The 27,678-nt window shown below is 35.6% G+C and overlaps 1 protein-coding gene across 1 annotated transcript in view; it reads right to left on the bottom strand.

The window, feature by feature from the left end:
* Positions 1-25,418, bottom strand: part of TMEM196 (transmembrane protein 196) — a 53,783-nt gene extending 28,365 nt beyond the window's left edge. Inside the window, 1 exon segment of the mRNA NM_001131833.1 lies at positions 24,579-25,418. Coding sequence (NP_001125305.1) covers positions 24,579-24,725 — 147 coding nt within the window. The 5' untranslated portion in view covers positions 24,726-25,418.
* Between the last annotated feature and the right edge of the window lie 2,260 nt (positions 25,419-27,678).

Below are 27,678 nucleotides of genomic sequence, written 5' to 3'. Positions count from 1 at the left end.
CTAAAATATTGATCGTTACCTCTAACTGGGAGTGATTTGTAAAAAGGATTACTTCCTTCAATTAATTAATTTTTCCATGTAATACATGTATTTCCACTGGTTTCTCCCATGCATATTTATTTATTATTTATTATGATTATGATTTTCTGGAGCATTGCTTACAATGCTGTCCTGCACCTCCTAAGTTAAAATCCTTGCGTTTTCCTTTATAACAAAGTTTATACATAATGACAATATAAAGGTTTCCTTCATTCAACCTTATAAATTCAGAGATGTTCACTGTGGCTGTCCAAAAAAAAAAAAAAACGGTAATGAGAGAACTTAGAAAGAATGAGAGCTTATCAAACCAGAATTAGAAGAGACCTTATAATCATTGAGCATTAACTTATTACTATGCATTTACAATAATCGAGGAACTTTAAGTATGTTGTCTCAATACACACAACCAGTCCATTTTATAGAAGAATAAACAAGCTCAGGGAAATTTAAGTGATTCTGTCCACTTAAACGCAGTGTATACAGCTCATAAATGGCAGAAACAGGACACAAATCCAGAGTCATCTGACATAAACATGTGCACCCTCCTCTGTGTCATGCTCCCTCTGATGATGGTAGTACTATGCCTAAGGGAAGACATGTACAGAAAGACTTCAGGAGGGGATATCAAAATTCTAAGAATGCTGAACTCTCCAATGTAAAGACAAGTAAAATAAATGAGTTCATAATGATCAAGATACATTTTGCTTAGCTAAAAGGCAAGTGGAAATTTGGAGTGGTCTGCTAGAATAAGATAAGGCAGAAAGTTTTTTAGGAGGTAGAGACAGTATTTGCCTTAAATAATTATATGAAATTGAAAGCAGAAGACTAGAATAAAAAATTACTATTCCTTAAAATCATGTTTTCTTAGAATATGTTAGGTCACAATAAAATGTTTGTATGACTATTTTCAATTTAATAAAATATTGGAATATAACATTTTATGCACTTTTTGTTCTTAAACTAGAAAATTATTATGAATCAATGTAAACAGTGATTATCTCTGAGTGGTAGGATTACTGGCAATTTTAATGTCATTTTGCTATTTTGTATTTTTCCAATTCTGTACAGTAAACTTGTAAAAAATAATAGGATACTAAGTATAATATTTCCAGAAATTTGTCCTGATAACTTTATTTAGGCCATTGGTCTATGGGTTTTACATTTATAGGAGTTAATATATGAACAAGATAAAAATAAACCAAGAGATGCCACCCTTCTTAGAAGGGGAGGAAGACCTACTTATAACATGTGATATGGAGAGAGCCAATCAAAATATTTCCCTCACTTGGCTTAAGTTCCTACTATGTGAATGATTCATTTGAATTAAGTCACAGATTCCCCAAAAGGCATCCATTTAGCATGTAACCTATAAAGTAGGTGGGATTTGCATTCACAAAATTGGTATCCAAGTGGGAAAACACCTTCATCTTGCTTTGTGTGCATGTCAGAAACCCTTGGTAATAACTCAGAGCAATGCTAAATGTCCAGGAAAGTTCTGTTTTTTTTTTAATAAATTTTTTCGTGTATATTTAAATATATAGAACATGATGTTATGGGATACATATAGATAATAAAATGGTTACCATAGTGAAACAAATGAACATATCCATCATCTCTTTCAATGCAAGGAGAGAACAAGGCTTTTTGTAAGTTAGCCTTGTATTCATTAACAACTCCTCCAGATACTCACAATTCGTACCTCCAAATGCACAACACTCACAAACAATTCTCCTACATATTAAGGCTAAGCTCAGCCAGCTGCAGTGGAAATTAGAGTGTCAGTGAGTTACGTAATCTTAACTTGCCCGCAATCATAACTGGTCTGGCATAACTATACCACTCTCATTCCTTGCTTGACAAGTTTTCACAGTTTAGGATCAATCTCTTCCATTAACAAAGGCAGACTTTTATACCCTAAATGACTTTGATTGTTAGAAAGTTCTCTCTGTCATTAAGCCTGAAGATTTTATACCCAGCATGTCTACCCATTGTCTACATGTTAAGACAAGAGCACCATTAACCCTGGATCTTCCTCTAGGAAAAACATGCCCTAGCTTCCCAGCCATTTTCATGATCATTCTCTCCTAAACATTCTGTTGTCTTTCTCTCTCTTTAAGAGTCAGCAAAACTTGCCATTCCTCTAAAAGAGTAGATTTTAAATGTTCTTGTCACACACACAAAAGATAAGTATGCAAAGTAATGGATATCTTACTTAGTTTGATTTAATTATACCACAATGTAAGCATATATCAAAACAATCAAAACATCACATTGTAGCCATAAATATATACAATTATTATTTGGCAGTTAAAAATGAAACTACAATGCAAATGAATAAATTGGAAGACCTTTTTCTGTTAGTCAGAAGAGGATTCTTTTTAGCAAATTTCCAAGTAGTTGAGGTCTTTAATCATTATTATGTCCTTACAGATATTCGTATCTCACAAGAACTCCTTAACACATGTCAGCCTTAAGCTGGTGAAAAGTTGCTCTGGGGTTGTAAATACTTTTAAGCAGTGGTCCTCTCGTGCTCTTTACCGAGACCAGGCCATTTTCTACTCCCAAATAGGACAACAGAGATTAAAATATATGGGGTCTACAATGCTTAGCAGTCTATAAACAAGTACCATTCATTATGCAATTTATTTCCTTTATAGGCAGTTTCACCCTTTTACAGAACTCAATAAAAATAACATAACATCATTCCTTCAGAAATAGAGTGAATCTTGCACAATCTACATCAAAAATATACCTTCAGAATGTCGAAAAAGAACAATCATATATTATATCTTTTAAAATATTGGCTTTAAAGGTTGTAATTCCCCAATGCTATTTCCTTGAAAAGTGTTTTGTTTCCAAAGGTATCTGTAAAGGAGTAACTGTAATATGTGGACCAAGTTAAGAGGAATGGTTAAAAATGTAATGCATTCAAGGTTTTTCCCTCGTTGCTGAGGAAAGACTAGAAAGACTCTCTAATTAGAAATGAAGGATGTCATGATTATTTTTATTTTATATATTTCTTGTTAGAGCAGAAATAGGAAGATGCAGAATGGTATGATTTTTCCACTAAACCATATGAAGAAGAAATATAAATATTGGAAGGGAAAATAATTCCTCTCCCTTGACAAGATAGATAGCATGATGATTCTGCATCAGCTACCAGAATGCAGCTATACAGGGGAGAGAGGTATCAGCAATGGCTTTTCATGTTGAGCTGCTAGTTTCTGAAGAACTAGTGGAACCGTATTTATGCTCCAGGACATTTTTCACTCTGGGAAAAGGTTAATGGATAGGTGCTGTCCGCGAAGGTCTGGAATATAAAACCAGCACTGCTCTTTAGAACCAAGGCTTAAAAGAAACCAATGGAGTATGACACAGTGGTTAAGAGTACAGACTTTGGAGTCAGACAGACATGTGTTGTAAATCTGGCTGTGTCACACACAAGTGGGACTTATAGCAGCTAATTAAAGTCTCTGACTCTCAATTTTCCCATTGGTAAAATGGATGTACTCCTGCAAGTAGTACTGATACTTATCAAAAAGTGCTGTTAAAAATATTAATGTGATAAGCTTATGATATTTTTGGTATATTTCTAATCTCCAATAAACTATAAATAAATGGAGCTGTTAATAATGATTATTAAAATTTTCTAACTTTTGAGCATCTGATGGGTACAGACCAGTGTCAGAATTCCTAACAGAATTATAAAGAATATTTTATACTTTTATTTTTCTTACTTACAGGATCTTCCCTTGTACCAAAACTGTGTGTATGTTTGCTTCAGAATACTCATGTTTCCTCATCCATGGAGGCAGATTTTCCTACATCACACCAATATATATACTCAGGGATTTGAGTACCATTGTTCTCTGCAACCTCTGGCCCTAATACACTAAGCTACAATTAACAAGATTTCAAGGATTGTAAGTGGACTGTCTTCTGGAAAATAATTGTGTATTAATTTCTATTTACTCCAAGGGAAGTCTTCGAAATGCTGCCAATCATACTTGTCTCTGAATGTCATGTTTTAAAGCATAATGTTATATTCAGATTGGGTCGATGCTCCAAGAAACTAAAGAATAACAGAAGATGTTGGTCATCATAAAAGCTTATGTCTAGTTTTAGCTCAGCCTACAATCATTTTGCAATTCAATGTGCATGTAGCCAGATGCACAGCAGTTAATGAAAGAGATCTAGACTTACATTGTCAGCTTCAGACTCAAAACAGGAATCTCAATCCTGTTTCCACTCACCACTTTTCCTGTGTCTATTACCCTTATTACTGTTCTCTCAAAACTCAAAGACACTATTGATTCCCCTCTCCTCCTATGTCATTTTCATCACATTAATTACTGTGTGCCATTACTTTTATATCCACAGTGAAATTCTTCTTTTATTCAAGGCCTCACCAGCCCTTAACTGGATTATTTAAGGGCTTTTGAGCGAGTCCCCCTACCTTTAGTTTCTCTAATATCACTCACTCTAAGTGCATTCCTAGCATGATTTTTAGCGCCTTATTAGTGCCTTATTTTTTCGTTTATTTTTTTTAAATTTAATTTTATGTATTTATTTATTTATTTATTTATTTATTTATTTATTTATTTATTTTTGAGACGGAATCTCGCTCTGTCACCCAGGCTGGAGTGCAGTGGCCCGATCTTGGCTTACTGCAACCTCCACCTCCCAGATTCAAGCGATTCTCCTGCCTCAGCCTCCCGAGTAGCTGGGACTACAGGCATGCACCACTACGCCTGGCTAATTTTTGTATTTTTAGTAGAGACAAGGTTTCACCATGTTGGTCAGGCTGGTCTCGAACTCCTGACCTTGTGATCCACCCGCCTCGGCCTCCCAAAGTGCTGGGATTACAAGCATATGCCACCCGCCCGGCCTTTTCATTCAATTTTTAAAATCAATGTCTCTCCAAATTTCTTGGCCTGGCATCAGGGCCCAAATGGATGGTTCCAAGCCAATTTGACAACTGGTCTACTGTGGATCTTCTACAGCCAAAGGGCACTTAAATTATTCTGTACACTCTCAGTTTATCCCTTTTTGCATATTCCACTTCTCTTCTTGGACAGTTTTGTTCTTATTCTTACTATTCTCCAGGGTCCATCTGAAATTCTTTGCTCAGATAAAATCCCATCTTTTTTTCTTAATTCTCATAGTACCTTTTTTATGGGGCTTATTACGTTTTGACTCATAAATATTTATATGTTTATTATCTCTGTTACTACCCCTTAAGCACGTTAAAGAGAAGTCTATTTTTTATTCTATGTTATAACCACCACCAGCACCCTACTCCCACTCAGAATAAATCAAAGAGGTACAACTTATCTAAACTCATTTTCTTACCCCTTCCCAAATCTGTCTTCATTTTTGTTTTTCTGATCTCAGCACACGTTCATTCTCTTTAACCCAGGCAGAAAGTCAGGCTTAATTGCCAATCTTTTCAACCCATGTTTTTAAAAGCCTGACTCCCATGAAGTCTTGTTGAATCTGCCTCCATAGTTTTTCACGTAATTCCATTGCTCTTGGTGTTCCCTTCATTCTGACTCTTAATTTTAATATTAAAGGCATACATAATCCCCCGCCTCTAATTCTTCACACTACTTCCTAGGTGATTATTCTTAAAATAAATTGATTCTAGTCACCCTTGTCCTCAAAACCTTTTACAACATTTTTTGTACCTGTTCGTTTCTAAAGAAGCAAGCTTCAAATCCTATAGTCTAATACTCAGGTTCCTCGTAGTTGGACCAAGCCTACCTCTTCAAGCTCCCTTCTTTCTGTTCATTCTGTGCTTAGAAACCAACATTCTCTTTGCCATTCTCAAGCTCTCATAGGCCTTGCCTCCACGAGTTTGGAATATCTCTCCTCCTCTCTTTTCAAGCTCTCCCTACTTCGTTTTTCCAGGTTTGCCACCGAAGGCACATCTTTCATGAAGTCATCTGTGACCCTCTTCACCGTCCTTGTGCATCCACAGGATTTGCATACACTTTATTGTGTATTGAACTATATTTATGTGGATTGAGTAGGAGGTAGTGTAGCTTAGTGATAAAGAACGACTACTCTGGAGTCATACTGACTGGGTTTGCATCATGGCTCCGCCATTTTCTGGCTGTGTGGCTTCGAGAAAGTTACTTATTTTTCCACAGTTTCCTCTTTACTGAGATGCATAACAGTGTACACCTCAGAGAATAGCTGTAAATGTTAAATAAAATTGTAAGTATAAGTCACTTGGAAGAATTCAAGTGCTCGCTATTATTGTTTGCAGGTATGTTTCTTCTAACAACTCTAAAGCCCTTGGATCCAGAGTCCAGTATATTATTTATCTTCAAATTCTCAGCCAAGTGCCTCATTCAAAGTTAGCCCAATAATTATTTGTCAAATTGATTCACCGGAGAGCTCTAGGGTCCAGTATATATCGAAGCTTTGTATTACCGGAAGTACCGTGATAATATCAGTCCTGTTAAAGAAACCAATATTTAGGGAAGCAGATGAAAAGAATCATCAGAATTTCCAAAAAGGGAATATGATTAAATGTTAATATTATAATTACAACTCTAATCAGTAGAATACAGGCGGGAATCTTTTACAAGTAATATGAAAGCTTGCAATAAATCATGAGCACGGTTTGAAGTGTGTTGTTGCCAGAGTGCAGGTTTCGATGAAGTTCTTTTCTGTAGTCATGGGCTAAAAGCTTGTCAACTCACTACCTGGGGCCATGAACTATAAGAAAAAAAAAAAAAAGAAAAAGAAAAAAAAAAGTTCTGCAATTCAGAACAGAACCCCTAGGTGGCAACTCTGTCTTCCTTTGTTATTTATTTACCTTAAGCAAGTCAATTAATTCTCTGGGCTTCATCTTCAAAAAGAGGGAGTTGGATCACATGAAATTGTGAATCTCTTCCAGCTCTGACATTTTCTGATCACGAATCTATAAAACCCTATTTTTTCCCACTCATTTTTAGCAGGCATTTCTTCGGTGTCTATCATGATGAAAATCACAGCTGATACAGCACATATTATTTATAATGAAATGATTCTCTCCATTCTTTTTATAAGAATAAGGAGACTAATGTTAACATCATGTAATTATGGTTTTAAAGGTACAATTCATGTGAAAGTGCTCAATCTTGGGTTATGGTACATGGCAGGTGTTAATAAATGTTTATTTTCCTCCTTCCATGTGAAAAATTTCTTTTTGAACATCAAGATTCAGTGCAATTATTAACTTTATTTGTGATGCTTTCTTTCACCTTTCTACTTATTCTTAGTCAAAATCTAACAAAATATTGTTTTAATGCATATTTTAACACTGATGCCCTGATCATACTTTTTGGTAATTAGTAATTATATATCTGTCATTGCAAAAGATTTTAAACTCCTCCTGGTCGACTGCTATTAAAATATATATTAAACCTTTATCACTAACATGAGACCTGCACATACAAAAATTTCAGTGAATATTTGGTGGTGAATAGATCGATGAGTGAATGAATTTCAGTTCAGTGGGAGAAGTGGTAAATAGTCTTTCCTTGCCTGGAACACTTTTGGTACTTGCCAGATTATACTATACTTGAAATCCCACTAATAAAAAGTAACAGAGAGACTTTGATTTTACTAGTAAAAAAATAAGATTGAAAGTATTGTGTCATGGGTACAAATAATTTAAGGGTTCATTTTGAGAAATGCTGTACTGTAACACCTGTTTCTGGTGTCACTACAAGGCAAATAAGCCAATTCTGCCTTTCCAGTTTATGAATATGCCAAAAAATAACACAAATTGTCTTAAAGACTTTCCTCATCTATAGTTAATGTCTTAGCAAAACAAAACATGAGGCCAGGCGTGGTGGCTCACGCCTATATCCCAGCACTTTGGGAGGCTGAGGCAGGCAGATCACTTGCGGCCAGTAGTTTGAGACCAGCCTGGCCAACGTGGCAAAACCCTGTCTCCACTAAAAATATAAAAATTAACCAGGCATGCTGGCATATGCCTATAATCCCAGCTACTCAGGAGGCTGAGGCACAAGAATCGCTTGAACCTGGTGGGCAGAGGTTGCAGTGAACCAAGATTGCGCCACTGTACTCCAGCCTCCAGCCTGGACAGCAGAGTGAGACTCTATTTAAAAAAAAAAAAAAAAAAAAAAAAAAAAAAAAAAAAAAAAATTCAGACAAAAGCTATGCAATAGAAATCTAATGTAAGCCACAAATGCAAACCACATATATCACTATTCTTTTTAGTAGTTGCATTGAAAGATCAAAAGGAGGATTTTAGCAATGTCGTTTATTTAACCTAATATATAAAAAGTATTGTCATTTTTCCATGTAATCAACATAAAATGACTTGAGACATTTTACATTCTTTTTTCCATACTCAGTCTTTGAAATCTAGTGTGTATTTTTTACCTGTAGCACATCTTTGTTTTTTAAACTTTTATTTTAAAAGTTACGTGTGTAGTGGTACATCTGCAGGTTCGTTATATGGGTAAACTTGTGTCATGGTGGTATGTGGTATAAATTATTTCCTCAACCAAGTATTAAGCCTAGATTCGTTAGTTATTTTTCCTGATCGTCTCCCTCCTCCCATCCTCCACCCTCTGAAAGGCCCCAGTGTGTGTTGTTCCCCTCTATGAGTCCATATGTTCTTATCATTTAGCTCTCTTATAAGTGAGCTAATGTCTTATTAGCTCACCTTAAAAGTGAGCTCTTATTAAAAGGTCTTATTAAAAGACATTAGCTCACTTATAAGTGAGAACATATGGTCTTTGGTTTTCTGTTCCAGTGTTAGTTTGCTGAGGATAATGGCCTCCAGCTCCATCCATGTCCTGCAAAAGACCTGATCTTATTCCTTTTTATGTCTGCATAGTATCCCAGGTATATCTGAACCACATTTTCTTTATCCAGTCTATCATTGATGGAAAATTAGGTTAATTCCATGTCTTTGCTATTGTGAATAGTGTAAAGCACATCTTAATTCAGACTAGCCACATTTCAAGTGCTCAATAGCCACATGTGGCTATTGGCTACTACATTTGACCATGCAAGTCTAGAGGATGCACAGTTTTAGTAATGGCTACAAGTCAAGAAAAGACAAGCTTCTTCCCAAATATCTTATCACTCAGAAAATACAATGTTTTCCTAAATTAGCTCTAAAGGCAGTTTGCTTTTTACCTGTATAAGTTTTCTGATAACCTATAGTGTAATATCCCCAAAACTTGCATCTTATATTGCAGTAGATACTTTTTCTTTTTTGAGATGAAGTCTCACTTTGTCACCCAGCCTGGAGTGTACTGGCGCAATCTTGGCTCACTGCAACCTCCGCCTCCAAGGTTCAAGCGATTCTCTCATCTCAGTCACCCAAGCAACTGGGACTATAGGTGCGTGTCACCACACCCAGCTTTTTTTTTTTTTTTGTATTTTTAGTTGAGATGGGGTTTCACCATGTTGACCAGGCTAGTCTCGAATTCCTAACCTCAACTGATCCACCCGCCTTGGCCTCCCAAGTGCTGGGATTACAAGCATGAGCCACGACGCCCAGTCAATGCTTTCATTCTTAGTATTTTATAAACCCTCATGTCCCCTCTAAAAGACTATTCTGAAGGTCTGAGGGTCTAAGAGGTTTAGTGAGATAGCTTGGCTGGAGCTGAAAAGACAGTAGCAAAATCATGAGTTAAAGTTACTCCTTTTTTTTCTCCAAAATAACTGATCCTTTGAGAAAATATTTTACTTTAATTATAAGTGATTGGCATGTAAAATTACTTAATATTGCTTGTCTTTTATAATGATATTTTAGTTTCTTACTTTCATATTAGAAAACAGCCCACCCCATCACTAGTAAATATGCTGTACTCTATCCATAGTTAAAAATAAAAGCATTAAACAGGTTACCTTTTTAAACATATAGTATGATTAAAAGGCATTTATCTTTTAAAATAGTGTTGGATGAAGCCATTTTTATATATATACTTTTTTTTTTTACTAAGAACTCCAGGCAAATGGTGTAGTAAATTTATAAATTTTAATTCATATATATATGAATTAAAAAGAAAATGCTCAGATAGCAAATGTTAATGCCTAATGACTTTGACGTTTCCAGTCCAAAGTTTTGAATGTTCACTGCTTGATAAATGAGCTTTGGACTCTGTTTTTAAAAAAAACCTTCTTGAAGGCAATTCACTAACTTATCCAAATTGATCAATAGCTCTTGTTGGTTTGGAAAATATTAGTTTCTGAAAATTAGCTTCCATTTCTCAGTTGGTCTGGAAAAGCACCATGGAAAAGATGCCAAAATTGGTGTAGAAAGCCATTTCTTTGAAACTTCCAAACAGGTAGAAACCCCTGAAATCTGTTAACATACTAATTATATTTCCATTATGGTTTAGTACTGCCAATAATTTGGGATCATTCCTGTTCAGTTTTGGATAGTTGCCAGATAACTGCATTTTCCTTTTGGTTGAAAGATTATTTTAAGGATAGTTAATATTTTGAGTCATCTGTAGAATTAATGTTTGAATAAAAAAATAGATGATTTGGACTCTGGTCCTAGTTCTACAGCTAGCCAGCTATGCTGATTCTCTGGACTTAGGTTTACTTGTTTGTGAAATGATGAATTTAGAATAAATTATTTCTAAATCTCTAGTTCATTGCATGACTCAATTATAATTCTCAACCAATAGGAAGATAAAACATTTTAATGATGCTTTCAGTGCACACGTACTCAGAATTCTATCTCTTCTTTACCCTCAGCTACTGACTGCTAGAGTCTCAGGCTACACAAAAACACAGAAGCTGTCCAAGACTCCTCTCTGCATTGGCCATTTAATGTGCATCTTCACTCATACTTGACTCAGTCATACTTTAGCCTGCATCTTCACTCATACTTGACTTGCTCTCTCTTTTTTTACAATAGACAAAGATGAGAATTAATTTAAAAAACTCCCCCTTTAGGCTCTAAATCCAATTACCCTTCACCTACTCAAAGACTTTTTCTCTTTACATATTTATTTTTTCCCTTTGTACCCCATTATTCACATTGGCATGTAAACATGTTCCAAAATCTCCCCTAAAAACAGAAAACTTCCTTGACTCCAAAGTCTATTGCTCTATCTCTACACAGAACCCATCTCCCTTCACCACTAAGCCTCTTGTTTACAATTTCTAGATTCTTACTTCCCATTATATTTTCAGCACACATTAACCTGGCTTATATTCCCATTACCTTATTTCAGCTACTCTTGCAAAAGCAAACAATGACAGCCATGTTTCAGCCTTCATCTTACAAGGAAGTCTCTCCTACGGTCTTTTCTTACACCACTCTTCTGGTCCTCAGCATATCTCTCTGGCCAAACTTCTCAGTACCTTTTTTCTGGTTCCTCATTTCTATCCATTCTCTAAATATTACAGTAACTCAAAGCTTTATTAGGGTGGTGTCAACCAAACATACGACCTTAAAAATATTTTGTATTTACTAATGACTCCCACACTGATATTTCTAGCACAGCCCTTTCTTCTGAACTCTAGACCTATTTATCTAACAGTCCACAGCATCTCTCTATATTGATATCTCACAAGCATCTCTACTTTCACAGGTCACAAACAGATTCTTGATCTCCCATCCTACACCAGAGACACACACATGCATGCACGCACACACATGCATGCACACACACACATGCACACAGAGTTTTTCTCTAATTATCTACTTCTCAAAAGACTAAACAGAAACTTGATTCTATCATTTGCTTGATCTCAAAATCTGGTAGTTACTCTTAATACATCCCCTCTATAATGGCATAAAATTGAACACAAAACACAAGGTCTTATCAAGTAAATATCTGTGCTTCTATTTTTTTTACCACCCCTGCTTTCATTGCAGTAACCATTGTATCATACATATTAGTAGCCTCCTAATTACACCTGTGACTTCCTGTGTGACATCAATATATTTTCTAAACTGAAAACCAGAATGACCTTTATAATCTTGTCCATTTCCTGCTCAAAAGTTTTCAATAGATCCTTTTATAATTAGGGAAAAATCTAAATGTTGTGGCATGTATATAAAGTTCTAATTTTTACCCCTATTAGGCTCACTATCTCACTCAATGCCTTCTACCTCCTCCCCCTCAGGTCATAACTCAGTCACCCTGGGCTTCATTCAGTTTCTGAAACACACCAAAGCTTTCCTATCTCAGCGTCTTTACTGATGCTATTCCTTTGCATGAAACAATGCTCTTCCCTCTCTATGTCTGACTTATACCTCATCATTCCTGAGAAAATATTGCTTCCTCAGAGATGCTTTCCTGATTTTCCCACTGTTAAGAAAGTTATTTGATATTCTTCATAAGCCTATGTATTTTCCTTTTTTTTTTTTTTTTTTTTTTTTTTTTGAGATGAAGTGTCACTCTATTGCCCAGGCTGGAGTGCAGTGACATGATCTTGGCTCAATGCAACCTCTGCCTCCTGGGTTCAAGTGATTCTCCTTCCTCAGTATCCCAAGTAGCTGGGATTACAGACATATGCCACCACGCCCGGCTATTTTTTGTATTTTTAGTAGAGGCGAGGTTTTATCATGTCGGTCAGGCTGGTCTTAAACTCCCAACCTCAAGCAATCTGCCTGTCTCGGCCTCCCAAAATGCTGAGATTATAGGCATGAGCCACTGCGCCCGGCCTATTTTCCTGTTTAACATAGCACAATGTTTCATTTTAATTTGTGTATTATTTACTCATTGTCTATATTTCTTTTTGAATTAAGCATCAGAAGATCAGGGATCGTGGTTATTTTATTTACTGCTAGACCCTCGGGACCAATATCACAACATAAAACACAGTAGCCGTGGAATCAATATTTGTTCGCTAAATCTAACAAGAAAGAGAACCGAGGAGAGTAAGCGGGTGGCTCATGAGAGTGACAACAGAAGCTTGTGCTCCCGGAGTCCCTCAGAGCTTTCTTCCACACCACGCTGTCTTTTCCTCTTTTGTCTCATCCCAACCCAGTGTGGACTACAGAGTTAAGGCCCATCAAGTGTTATTGCCATTGACCTCAACGTTGACTTGGCCCCATCTTCATAAGCCTAATCCCTGCGGGTCCCACTGCCTGGGCTCACAATCCAGATTCCTGAGCCTTCCTTGCCTTTATTAGATTTACAGATCTTCTCGGTGGTCTTGGCTTTCAGCTTTCCCCTCTCCCAGTTCTTCTGCAATTTTAGCATAGTGTACATCTTCAAAAGAAGCCACTTTCCATCTTCCTATTTATATTTCTTTCTTTTCTTAGTCGATGGAAAACCCTGCTAATTATGCAATGTTCTTTTTTCCTTAAACTCAAACTAATTTCTTATTTTTTAAACTATAATGAAGGACTGAAACAATGTAAAGAATATAGTTCCATACACCGTGTTTCTTCCACTACAGAAAATTTCACCATCAGTTTAACTGGAAAAGGGTAATGTACATCTTTTATCAAAAGAGACATAACCTCTCACACATGTAATCAACTTCATAGAAAAACAAAATCCCAAGATGATAAAATGTACAACAGACACGTTTATGTGATAAGGTGTTCCTCCATTAACGGCAGCCATCTTGGTGGCTTAGCAGACCAGGTGAGATAAGATGCAACTATAGCAAACAGAAATTAAACCAGAAGCACTCAAGAGAGAGATGGAAAGAATAGTTTCATTGTGTTAAATGAAGATGCACATCAGGTAGTGACAGAAACCTTTTCAGAGACTAAAGTAACTGAAAGAGAGATGAACTTAAGAATAAATTTCAGAAGAAATCACCAGACATAGCATGTAGCTAACAGGCATGCACACACTTCTAAATAAATCCAAGTCCAAAAAAATCTCAGAAATTTCAAACTGGCCCAGGACCCAAATTTTTCAGTGCACAGAACAAATCAGCCTTAATTCTCAGAATGCAATTTCTTCACATCTCCCCCTCAGTGTTCATGTAATGAATCTTTCTTGTTTTTAATGCATTATGCATTGTGTTCTGTTCCAATTCTGTTTTGTGATAGTTTTTTCTTTTTTAAAAAATTATCTCTTGAATATTTTGAGCATGCTAAGTAAATAAGGCTTTTAGGTGTTAGAGCTGTTTCTGCTTCAAAAGTGACAGAAAAATCGTAACCAAACTTGTGAATTTTATATAAGGGGAACTTTGAATTTACAGTATATTTAAATGTCATTTTTCTAAATAAATCTTAGTTATAGTCATTATTCACATAGGCTCTTAAAACAAAAGAAAATCCATCTCATAGATAGTAGTAAAAAAATCAGAAGAGTTTCTCTTTGGAGTTCAAATTTGTGTTATCTTAGTCAAATATAATAAGTAAATAAATTTTTAAATTAAATTCATATAAACCATTATAATAGTGATTACTTCTAGAGGGAAGTAAAAAGGAATGTGATTAATATTAAGCATCAATCTATGGATAATGTTATCAATAATATTCTAGTTACTGCAGTAGCTTAAACTTTTTATATACTTGTGCAGGCTCTCTGTATTATATAGTTCATAATAATTTAGTAAGTGTATTTATGTAACTTAAAGTAGTTTTATATTAATGTAGGTTATTCCAATTTACATCATTTTACTTATATTTTATGTTTAAGATTCTTTCAAATCAAATATGACTAAAATGTACTTGGATATAGCTTAGGACAACATTCAAATATAAATCTCACAACTTGAAACATGTGGAAACTATAATAGAGTTTAAAACGTAGATGATGAATTTAGTGACAGAGAAAGAAAAAAAATTACTCCCTTGAGTTGTGCCAGCTTTGAGTCTGATTTGTGACCTGTTCTTACATATTTGAAAATAGCCAGTGACTCTAGGGGATTAAAGAATGGAAGTTATGTTCTTCCCAAGAATTGCCAACACAACAGATGAATGTTCATCCAACATACATAGCAGTTTCTGAAAGCTAGCCAGTTGTGGAAACAAACATACCTGCACAGAAGGTCATGGCATTAGGAACTTGCCCCCACGTCAGGGTAATAGCAGCCTAAATGCAGCTTAAATTGTATATTGATGATACTTACCAACTTTTTCTTAGGAATTGCTTATCTTTCTACCTTCTCTGTGTCTGGGTGTGCACACACAGACTCCTACACGTATTTCTCTCTTTAGGTGATTTTGATTTTTATCCTACTTCTGTTACTGGTTTCACTTTCTGATCTTAAATCACTAAATCCTAAATCCTTTAGTCTCTCATCCCTTAAGTGAATAAATTTATCTGCTGGGATAAATGGTGTAATGAAAGCAGCTGGATTTCTTGGACAATGTGGTTTATTATAAACATAAGCTGCCATTGCTGTTATTAACATCATTGATATTATTTTAATTCCTCAGAATAATCCATATGGAAAAATAATTGGCAGGGTACAAATTTAAAAAGAAGGCAACTAAGAATTCCAAAAACCCTGCCAAATATAACAAGAAAATCAAGCATGTGTCTCTGTTTGGTAGAACAAACAAAAATTGTACCTTAGTATTCCAACATTGATCTAAAACAATTATTCCTGGGGCTCTGGAACATGCACACCAAATCACAACTATTACTAAGGAACAAAATCAGTTACGTAGAGTAAACAGTTTCTAAGAGAGGGTATATGACCTAAATGTTAGCAAGCCTAGAGTCCAAGGTCGATTTCATCAATGGTCTTACAACAAGATCCTCTTCATAAATATATAAAAATAAATATGTCTATAAACGACAAATAGAAACCACACACAGATTATAGATTTTCCAGAAAAATGACAAAAACATGCATCCCATTGTTGTGGGTCAGAAATGGTTTTTAAATATCTAATGTGTATATTGAATACTTTAATATAAATATCACATTTAATTTTTAGAACAACTCCATGAGACAAATGGTAGTATTTCTATTTTGCAGATGAATTAACTGATTGTTCAGTGAGATAATGTAACTCACTCAAGCCTAAACAATTAAAAAGTGCTAGAGGTAGAATACAAACCCAGATCTTAATAGCTAACAAACCTATTCTCACTTCTTTGTATTATGCCGATATCTCCAATTAAATGCACAAATTTCTATTTTTATATGCCAGCCAGCTGTGAGATTCACTGAACATAAGAAACTTACAAGTTTAAAAATCTACCATCAACAGGAATGACACTTGAAAATGTGGTTAGATTTGTGATGGTAAATTTACATTTTCCTCAATTTCAAGAATTTCCTGAAGCCTTTCTTTTGATCCAGGATGTACATCTCAGAACCCAGCTGGCATTCTGCCTTGAAATTGAGCAGCATTGCTTGGGCTTAACTGCCTTGACCTCATGATTGTTAAGTTCTGCCCTGTAGAGCTCTCCAAGCCTAGTAGGGTATCAAGAGCAGACCAGTCTTGGCATTCTTTCAGGACCTTTTCAAGACTGGTACCATCTTATTTAGATGAGGCAGATCTTCATTTTGCAGTTTTTACATGAATATGTCTCGCCCTAACAAGGCTGATATCCTCAGTGCCCAATAAAAACTCCATTTCATTGCCTTTACCTCTTCTCCATGACTTTACAAACGTTAATAGTTTTGCTTTGCACACTTTTCCTCTGCCCACTGGAAATCTATTCTGTCTCCAAGGCTTACATGAAGAGAAAGTGATCTCTTGCTTATACCTTTTATTTTGAACTCTGTTTAAATTTGTTGTCATGTGCTATACTGATCAGCCCTCATAATATTTAAGGATAGTTTGAGATTCATAATTCAACACTAAGGCTTAAGCTTTAATGGCAGGAACAATTTAGGTCCAATATCTTAGATGCAAAATTCTGGTAACATGGGAGTTGTGCTTGTTGATTGATTGACTGTGCTAGTCTCTTCTGGAAAATAGATAAAAAGAATGATTGGGACTTAGCCTTTAAGACATCCTGCCTGGTCCATGTATTCAAGGGTGGGGAGCAAATAATGAGGTCAGGCCTCAATGAAAGACTTTTTCGTGAAAATTTCCAAAGTTCCACACAACACAATAGAAAAAGTACAGACTTTGAAACAGTATTGCTCTGACTTAAAGTACTGACTAAGCTGATTAAATAACAGTGGACCCTAGGTAAGTTCCTTTTTCTATTTAAACTTTATAAAATACCACATTTTTCACAAAGTTGTTAAAATTAGAAATAATAATACATGTGGAAGCATCTGGACATTAGTTAACTATTAATAAATCTTGTCTAGAATTATTTCTATAGGGTAAATAGATCAGGGCACTCTATCTCCCAAGTTGATCTATTTATTTAACCATTAATATTTTCTTTTTGCCTTGACCACATGATTTTATTCAATATTTAACGATAGATTACGAACTAATGGAACTTAGAGTTGCTTCTTGGGAGTTTTACTATTGGTACTAATAAATCATGGGCACCAGTTAAGGTTATAATAGTCATTATTGAAATCTAGGTATTTAATTGAGGTATCTGTGAATAATACATCATGTAATAAACATGGCTTGTAAAGCTACTATTCAGGCAGTTCAAGTTTCTAAGATATTAAGTATCTTTATTAGATGTGTTAATTTGTACTGTCACTTTTCAACAAGTATTTACATAGTTCTAAATGTTTTTTGAATACTTTGTTTTATGGCATACATAATGGTCACCATATTCACACTATTTGATTTGCCTAATTTATATAATTATCTTGTTAATCTGATTACCAAATATCTTTATGATAGAGTTTCTACCACCCTCTCTCACTCCAAAAGAAAAACAAAAGAAGAGGTGTTTTATGTTTCCTCATTCGGTTTTAGACTAAATATTTACAAAACTTTTCTAATATAGATATTTTGGTACATTTTCATAGTTGCTAATGTAAATATCCTAATTAAATCAAAACCTAACTAGATACATACTATTCAGGAACAACGAAAACAAAAAGAATGGGTCAAACTAGGGTTGATGAAAGGTGTGGGAGAAATATTGAGAGCCAGAGCATCACTAGTGGACTCTAGGTCCCAGGCAGGCAAGGAGCAGCACAGGCCAGCAGAGAGAAAGCAGCAGCTGATGCTCACTGATCTCTTACTCTATGCCAGGGCCAGAACTAGCAGCTTTAGAAACGTTGTTTTCTGAGATTTACAAGAACTCCATGAAATAGGTACTAATATTTTCCTCCTTTTAGGAATAATGAGACTGATTTGGTGAAGAAATACAACTTTTCCACTGACACAGTTATATTGAGTGAGATGTATGAATCTAATCTGATTGTCATTTAATTTTAATGAAGTATATATAGATTAGATCTGCAGTTATAAGGACTGCATGGCTTTGTACATTACAGAGGAAAGTAGTCACACAGTTTCTTCTGTCTTTCTCTTTTCTAGAAATATGCTCAATGAGAGTCTAATTATCAAGGCATTGTCCATTTCGCATGTTGAAACATCTATCTGTAGAGTGGCCGCAAGAAAATTTCTCTAGATTACTAAGACAAATTGAAATATTTAGACCAATGCTGGACCTAGTTATTTAGGTACAGAAGTTCCATTTGCGTGAATAGGGCCATATGTACATATATATATGTTATATATAGGATCATATATATTATATATATGATATATATAGGATCATATATACATATATATGTAACTTTTTAAATGAAGTAGTGAAATGAAATTTGGTTCACTTCACAAGTAAAATGATGGTTCAGACCCAAAAACTGTTGCAGTTTCTCTCACCTTTGGTCACCTTTGGTTTGCGTGTGTGTGTATGCAAGTGCATACACACACACACACACACACACACATCAAAATCTATTATAGCTTTTATTGAAGCCAAGGAGAGACATTTCAGGGTGGATTAATCTACCAATATGATTAGTTGTTGCATGAAAGCCAAAGAATATACAAAAAAGTTAGATAGTTTGGTTCTATTGAAAGTACACATTGGATAATCTGGCTCATAATTAAGGCAATAAAGAGACCCAACTAAGATATATTTTAGGCAAAAATGTCCAAATTAAAAGGTTTGACTTTATTCAGATGTTTCTATCAAGCAAACTGTCAATTAGTAGGTGACTGATGCAAATATTATTAGTTATCTCTTAATGTTTCTAGGACAAAGACTTCAAGACCAGTTATACCCTTGAATAAGAACAAAAATCTCAAAGCAGATTTTGTCATGGACTTTGGATAGAAATTCCAGTATGTGCCATTTACATGTGAACAGAATCTAGACTAAGAAATTCCTGAAATAAATAAAAATGTGACAAAACTCACCATATTTTCTATTATACCACTATCAATGTACACCAGAAATGAACACATATTTACATCTCTTTTGACGCATGGTATGGCCCCCTGAATAATAACTATATTTCCCAGTAGTTTGGCTTGCCTAACTTATCTGATTGTCAATCATCCAACTGCTTATGCCCAGTGGATAATCAGTAGCATTTGAAAATGAGAGTATGAATCATATAAGAAAGAGATTCTTTACCTGGGCTCTACAGAATCCATTAATGGGCTTTATTATATGCAAAAATTTCATGAAAATTGGTTTATATACCCAGAACAAAATTATTTTTTCTACATGGAGAAATGTCTGTGAAACTTCAATAATATAATGGTGCCTAATTTTGATGAGGGAGTAGGGAAGAGGACTTTAGTTATAACTTTGAACAACATTTTGAATGTGTTTATAAATTACTTGTATAATTTAAGTTAATTTTAAAATGGGGCATAAAAATCCATTTGTAATTTTTTGGGAGGATAGGAGCAGCATTTTCATCTTATGCTAAAGGATATGAATCCCTTATGTTAAGTACTTGATCTGGGAGAAAAAATGATGTATTACCTGGTTAGAGACACAGTAGTTTCAAATTGTGTACATTTGAAGTAACTGAGGGGTTTCTTTCACTTTATTTTATTTCTTTTTTATTAAATATATTTAAAAGGCTTAAATATTAAAAATAATACTTTGGAGCAGCTATAATTTATATACAGCACCTCATTTGGATTGCTATAATATAGATCAGAATGTACAGAGGTGAATTTCAACAAAATCCTACAATTGGCTGAGTTGTTGCCATGGTAAACCAAGAGTCTACATAAAAGGTATGTGTGTTGGCTATGCTGTAAATTTCGCTGAAGCAAAACATCAGATTTATTAAGCATATAAAGATATAATGTATAAATCGAATATGCTCCAGAAAAATAAGCAATAAAACCTGTAAACATTAAATGATTTAGATAAGAAAACTTTTAAATATTTAAAAATACTACCTCGTGGTTTACATGTGGGAGAACTAGGCTTAGAAAAGTTTGTTTAATAAATTAAGTTTTACAGGATATTATCAGATATGTTAATAGATGGATGGAATTTTAGCATAATATATATAAAATACAACTTAGCATCATATTTCGTTCTGGATACCACCATTTGAATCTTTAGATTTCCAAATCTCAACCTACAACAATAAAATTCTCAGGGATTTATAAATCTGTGTGCTACTAAACCTAGTCCATTCCCATTATAGATGATGCACTGGAGGCTGAGAAGAGTGACTTTCACACAGCAACTTGGAAACAGAGCTCTGTCCATTTAACTTCCTGTCTATAAATCTGATACATCAGTTATAATTCACATGACTATATCTTTTCCAAGGCATTTTACTCAATAGTTTATTAATTGTTATCTAACAGTTATACCTCTGATTTTGTGCTTTCATTGTAGATGACCATATCAGCTATAACAAAGAATCAAGAAGAAACAAAAATGCTATAATGACACCTATAGCTTTCTTTATGAAATTATAGTTAACTGATTTTTCCTTCTAATTGCCCATATTTAAAAATTTATCACAGGAAGCATCCCTGCCTGATTAATCAGATGAAATAGTGCCTGGAAATAATCTGTGTAAGCATCCATCTCATACATTTTAAGCCCTTATCTTTATTTTTAAGCCATCTTTCAGTTTTTTGTATTTCCATATTCAGGGCCAAAAAATCAAAATGCAGCAGTTGCTTAAAACCTTAATGCACTTCTCCTAGATAAAAAGCTTATGATTTTAGGGTCTCTCTATATAAAAATAATCCTTTTATAGTGCAGCTTTTATTTCCACTGACTTTTAAATTTAATTCAGAAATCTTATAGTAATGATATTAATGTATCAAAAGGAGTTTTACAGCACTAATCAAAATATAGTTTGATTGTAGACTACATGTATTGTGACAGGTTAATTATTGTAAAATCTTATTAGGCATTTATAAGTAATCCAGATTTTTAATTCATAGTTTAGCAAAGAGATGAATAATTTTCTATCTAGCTTTCTTCTGCATTTCCTTAGTATCACTTTGGGAAGGGGAAGTAAGAATGGGTATTATTATTATTATTTGAAATATGAGAAAGTAAATCTGTCGCCTCAAACTGGCACACAGTCTCCTATGGTCTGGCCCCAATCATTTTTTCTATCCTTATCTTCCTCTTACACACCTAAGCCCCAGAAAAATAGAAGAGCCTACTCTTCCTGGACCACAACCCAACCTGTCCCAGTTTTTTGCCTTCATCTATGCTGACTGAAAGATTTTCTTTTCTCATGCCCTCCACTGCCAGTCTGTGCACTCAGTATTAGCTGCTCATATTTACTCAGTGCTTACTACAGTCCATTCAATTTACTAAGAACATTACAATCAGCGCTTTGTATTCCCAGGTCCTGCATCCATGAATACAAACCAACCTCTGATTGAAAATATTTGGGGAAAAAACCAATACAACAACAATAATAATACAAAGGAAATACAGTATAACAACTATTTACATAGCATTTACATTGTTTTAGGTATTATAAGTAATCTAGAGATGATGTAAGGTATATTGGAAGATGTGCCTAGGTTATTGCAAATACTGCACTATTTTACATAAGGGACATCAGCATCGTCAGATTTTGGTAACCAGGAGTGCCCTGGAACCAATCCCCTATGAATAGGGAGGGCCAACCGTATTTAATTTGTTCCTTTTAACGACCCCATTTTATAGATAAGGAAACTTGGGCTAGTCACCCAGCTAAGTAAGTGGTAGATATGGGATTTGCAACCAGGTAGCATGGCTTCAGATCTTACACTGTGAAGCGTTAGTTAACACTGCAGTACATTGATTCTAAGTCCTGATAAACTTCCAAGATCAAGAATAAAATAATACTTCTTCATGGATATTTCATTGACCACCCCAATCTTTCTCCCCCTTTTTTGCCTCTGTATCTCTCTGAAGTCACATTCTAATTTATCATTGCTGGCAAAGTTAGTAATGTACCATTTTGTTTCCTCCACTATGGAGTAGTTTTTTTAAGACAGTGCTCTGATTCATCTTTATAGTATTGGTAGTGAATGGTAAAATGCCTTTCACATGCTAAGCCCTCTACAAATATTGGCTACATAAATTCATCATTGAAGAAACTGAGGTAGTTGAGACTGTACCATAAATGACTTCCCCAAAATAATTTAGAAACTACTTAGCCAGTCTGCCACTCAATAAACACAATGATCCCAACTGGGTATTTGTTTCTTCACAAATTTCACTTTTTAAATGGGTTTATAAAAGTGAGCAACTGTTTGGGCATTCTGGTGTCAAACCCATTCATTCAGTCAGATGTATTGTTTGATTTTACTGAATCAGATAATAGAATTCAAAACTATTGTTTGAGAAACCCAAATGAATTTTGCTCCCTCTAAACAACCAGTTAAAAAAGGAAATAATTCTTTATTATAATGACTATGTAGATATGACTGACTTATTTGCTTTTCCATGAGGTGATTCAAAATTTTAATTTTCTATACATACACATCTAGATAATAGTAAATAGTCTGAGAAAAAGAAAAAATATTTAACCATTTTTTTCTTACATGATACTAAGCTAACATAACCATTTTTAATTCTCAAAGATAAACTGGATACTTTAGTATTATCCAGGGAAAACCTAACTTCATTAACTCAGTTTGTTGAATTTCAGGGGGGGATTGAGCTGTAGAGTATTTAAGGCTTCTCCCCATTAAGATATCATAAGATCACCTTTTCTCCCTCTTTCCTTAAATGTTGACATTACACTTCATTTTGACAGTTGTTCAATGAAGTTTTAAAGTGTTATTTCTGTTTATATGATAACAACAAAAACAAGAACAATAACTACAACTCTCCAAATAATTACTGCCACATATAAAATGAACAATTACCAGATTTAAGATGTCTTTATCCTTTCAAACTCAAATTTAATATATACATTGACAAAAATTACATGACAAAGAACAAGATAATTATTTGGAGGCTGATAGTAACTTATTATTGAATTCAAAGTAAGGATTCTTGGATGAATTCAATGTTAGAATTGAACACTATTTTTCTTTCTTGTAGTTCTGAAATTTAAAAACATTTATCTCACCTGAAAAAATATATAAAAACTAATTATCCAAAGCAAAATTTTGCCAGTTTCAAAAAAAAGTTAGAGCATCTTTCAAAAATGAATTACTTTTGAATAATTTTTCTTGAATTCCATAATAATCATTTTCTTTTAGTGACTTAAAGCTCAAGTGATTAAGCCATGATGGTTAAACATGCTACAGATTATCAGTGACAGAATACTTTCTATTGAATTATCTTGAAAAGTAGGATCAAGCTAGACATCCAGAAGTATATGACATGTATATAGCTTGAAGGAAGGAAAAAACTGGTTTTCACAATTAGATTCACATTAGGAATGGTGCTGAGTTATTTTATTGAATCTTGGTGGAAGAAATGGGTCTCTAAGGCTTTCTTGGAGATTCATCCTAATAAAAAAGAAGCTTGTTGAATCTGACATCTGACCTAGAGATAACTATGACAGTTTCTCTGAGCAGTTAGGTACTCTGTAAGCGGAATTATTCTCCATTTAGAATGTTGTTACACATATTACCATTTGATGTTTTTCTAACTTACTGTCTAGAACTTACAAAAGCGTTTTCAGAGGTGAAATATCAGAAATGTAGCAAAGGAAAATTAAGAGCAATGTTTTCTGGAATGAAATCACCCACAAACTTCCTTTCACACTCACACCACATTTCTCTTTTTGTTATTGATGTTGCCTCTGGTGTACCTTGGGCATTATTGCCCAGGGATAAATGCATAACTATCCCTGCTTGTTCTCTGATACAAAAAAAATGATGGAACACTCTTATTTTGATTTTCCTTGTAGAAGGAACAAAAGATTAAGTGAGCCTGCCCTTGACAGATGTGACACCCCCCCTCCCCCCGCCTTCCAAACAGCACCACTGGGCAAAGCAGCCTTTTGTAGAATCAGCCAGTGCAAACTAACCCCCCACCCCGACCTTTAAACAAAGCCATTTAATTTGGTCTTAAGCCCAACTAAGGAAACAAAACAAAACAAAAAACGAATAAAGGACAATATAAAGAAGCATAGCTTGTCAGCATGAACCTACATGCAAGCCAGAGATTTATGATTTTGTTTCCCAGGGAGGGAGTGACTAATGCGCGCACCCTGACCATCACCGTAAAGAGGTAAAGAGAGAGTGAAATGGCTTAACGTACACACACCCCGCTCCATACCGGGGACGAGTCTCCGAGCTGCGGCTTGTGCTCTCGGAGGGCCAGGCTGAAGCTGACCGCCCCCACGGCCACGCTGGACACCCCCAGCCCTATCTCCAGCACGGAGAGCACCAAGAGGCTCCCAATAATCTGACCGCTGGTGCACATCCTTCCTCGGTCATCTTCCTTCCAGATCAGAGAGGGAAATCAACCATCTACCTTTTTTTCTTCCACTATTCTCCTTACCCCTTCCACCCCCTACCAGATCCCAAAACTTTTCTTTCTTCAAGAGCGAGGCATTATCCACAAGGGCTGGATTTCCAGAAACGAAGACCTTCCCTGGCTGGGCCAGAGGCAAAGGAGCTGCTCCACCCCCTGGCACGTTCAGATAGGGATCGTAGAAGGATCTTTCCGGGTTCGGTGGTGCGAAGATTGCACACCAGTACCAGGGCTTTTAAGGAGCCGGAAACCTGGAGGAGCCCAGGGAGCTCCGAGCCTTGCTCCCCAGGCGCTGTCCAGAGTTCTGCCGCGTCCCAAATCTCCGCAGGGAAACCCGCGCCCTCCTCAGCGTACTAGACCCTTTCACACGGTCCCTTCTGTTTTATTGCCGAGGAGAGGAGCTTTGCTTCGCGGAGATCCAAAGGGAACTGCTCCGAGCTTCTCTCTCCCTCTCCCTTTCGTCTCCTCTCCTTTGTTTTCGTGGCAATGCAAAGTGCTTCTGCAAGTCTCTGGGTCCCCAGGCAGAGCGGGCGGATGATATTCAGCACCACGCTCCTTGCAGTTGCTATGTCGCCAGAAAAAGCGACCTTGTCTGATGGCCTCTTTCCGTCTGGGTTTCTTCTCCCTCGTCGTCGTCCTCTTCCTCCCCCTTTCTCTCGAGCTGATTCTCTCTCATTGCTATGACCTCATTGGGATTTAGGAGGTTGAGGGAGGAGGAAAAAGCCTGATGTATTTGTAGATCCAGGACCAATACTCTTGGCTGGCCTTTGATCCGCCCCGCCCCCGGACCGCAGCAACAGAAATCCAGGCGACCCCTACCTCCGCTTCTCCCCGTGGCTCCTTTCTGGGCTTCTATCCAGCGGAGAGGGGAGGCGATGCCTACGTCAACGCGGGCTCATTCTGAGAAAAACTTTCTTTGGCTTGTACGCGGGGTAGGGGGAGCAGTGAGCAAAGAAAGACGGAAACCCCAGGGGGGTGGAAAAAGCCAGACTCCTAATGTCACTAGGACTCTCAAGGCCCCTCACCAAGGAACTCCCCTGTCTAGGAGAGCTAGATTCAAACCTACTTACAAGGAATGTCCACTCCCGGCTATCATAGCCTGTCACCTTCCCTGTCGGAGGGCAAAGAAGCAGTTGACGGGGGCCACACCTCCACGGTGATTTTGTTCTTCTCCAGCCGCAGACCCTTGCTTTCCCCTAGGAGCGTGACCACACGTTCTGGGATGCATAGCTAGACCCAACTGAGCTGGGATTATATATTCTCAACCAAATTCAAGAGATGTGTATGCATTAGAACAGGCATTATTTAAAAAAAAAAAAACACGTCTGGCTTAATGCACAACTATTTTTGACGGTCTACTTTCATCAGAATCTTCAGGGCAGGGGCCAGTCCAGCTTGGCCTGGGATATTTTTGCATTGTCTTTTGATGTCTATGAGATTCTAGATGTCTAGGGATCGCTGTGTTTAGACCCCATTTTCATTACTCTAGCTTTATGAAAAATCTCAAGGTATTCTATCAAGGAGATCTAGGAAGTGGGATAAAGAGAGGGTTTTGGGTGTGGGTCATCTTTCTCAAAAACTGGGTTCTCCAGTTCGAGATGGACTGAAGGAAAATAGAACAAAGGAAGATGAGGTTAGGGTACAATAACACAAGACTAGGGCATCTTGACTTCTATACACATGCAGATCAGTGCAGTGCAGGCACCTCTGTGATTAGAGGCTTCTTAAAGCTCCCATGATGAGAACATAAAAGCTCGGTGACCTATAGCATAAGTTCTGTAACATAAATGCCAGTTTCAGTTTCCTTAAATTTGATTAAGGGCTTCTTTTAGAGTTTAAACTCAATTCTACACTATACTTTTTTTCATATGTTTATATGCTATAATGTAAAAATTTGAGTCCTCTTCTCTTAAAAATAAAACAAATGCAAGGAAGAAGAGTTACAATTTATTAGGCCTTAAAGAGCTTCAGTTATTGTGATATTTGGAGTACAAATAAACATTGGTACTGAATAATAATTAGTGGATTCATTTCTATACTTTTAAATTCTCAGAGACATGCTAAAGTACCTCATTAGTGTATGGCTTTAATGATGTAAAGTTTATTTAATTTAAATATTACAGAAGTCATCTAAATGATCCAATTTATATGCATAAATAATACAGCATATATGTTGTTGAAGTTTTGCTTTGTCTTTAGTCACTTCTTTTCTTTAGGAAAAAAATGCTTCTCTGTTAGGAAGACAACAAGTTGTAATATTAAAATGAATTGATTAATGGAGACATATAGGAAGGGAAATAAACTTTTGTAGAGAACATAGGGATGGTATTAACAATAGTTGAATTTCACGGAGAAAAAGAAACAAACAAAACTTATATTGTGGTTAACATTTTATCTCTGAATGTGATGGCTTGGAATATAAGATTGGTTATCATATGCCTGATTAAAACCAATCTTGATTGATTCTGGGTCATTGGTTAGAAATCCAAAACTTTTGAAAATTAAATTGTATGTGGAAGAAATTCAACTCATCTTCACATAAGTAACTACCAATAATTCACAATAAAACAAATATTTTTAGAAATAAAAACAATTATTTTCTATAGAGGAAACGGCTGTTTTGGGTTTTAAAACATGAGCATCAGTGTTAAAATTTTCAAAAAAAATTGCGTTATCTTTTTTGGGACACAGAGGATATTTTTTGTGCCTTTTAAAAATCATGTAATGATCCTCCTAAGATAAACCCAAATACACCTAAAATTTCCTCCTAAATATAGAAATCAAGAAAAAAGTTCAAACTGACAAATTATTTATGATTCTTATTATAATTATCCCTCCAAATTATTTGCTAGACAAATAATTATAGGATAAAAACTATGAATCAAGAAAAAATCATATGAAG

The sequence above is a fragment of the Pongo abelii genome, chromosome 6, assembly GCF_028885655.2.
Source record: "Pongo abelii isolate AG06213 chromosome 6, NHGRI_mPonAbe1-v2.0_pri, whole genome shotgun sequence".
Lineage (NCBI taxonomy): Eukaryota > Metazoa > Chordata > Mammalia > Primates > Hominidae > Pongo > Pongo abelii.
The sequence above is the reverse complement of the archived record's forward strand: the minus strand, read 5'-3'. Positions and strand labels throughout refer to the sequence as shown.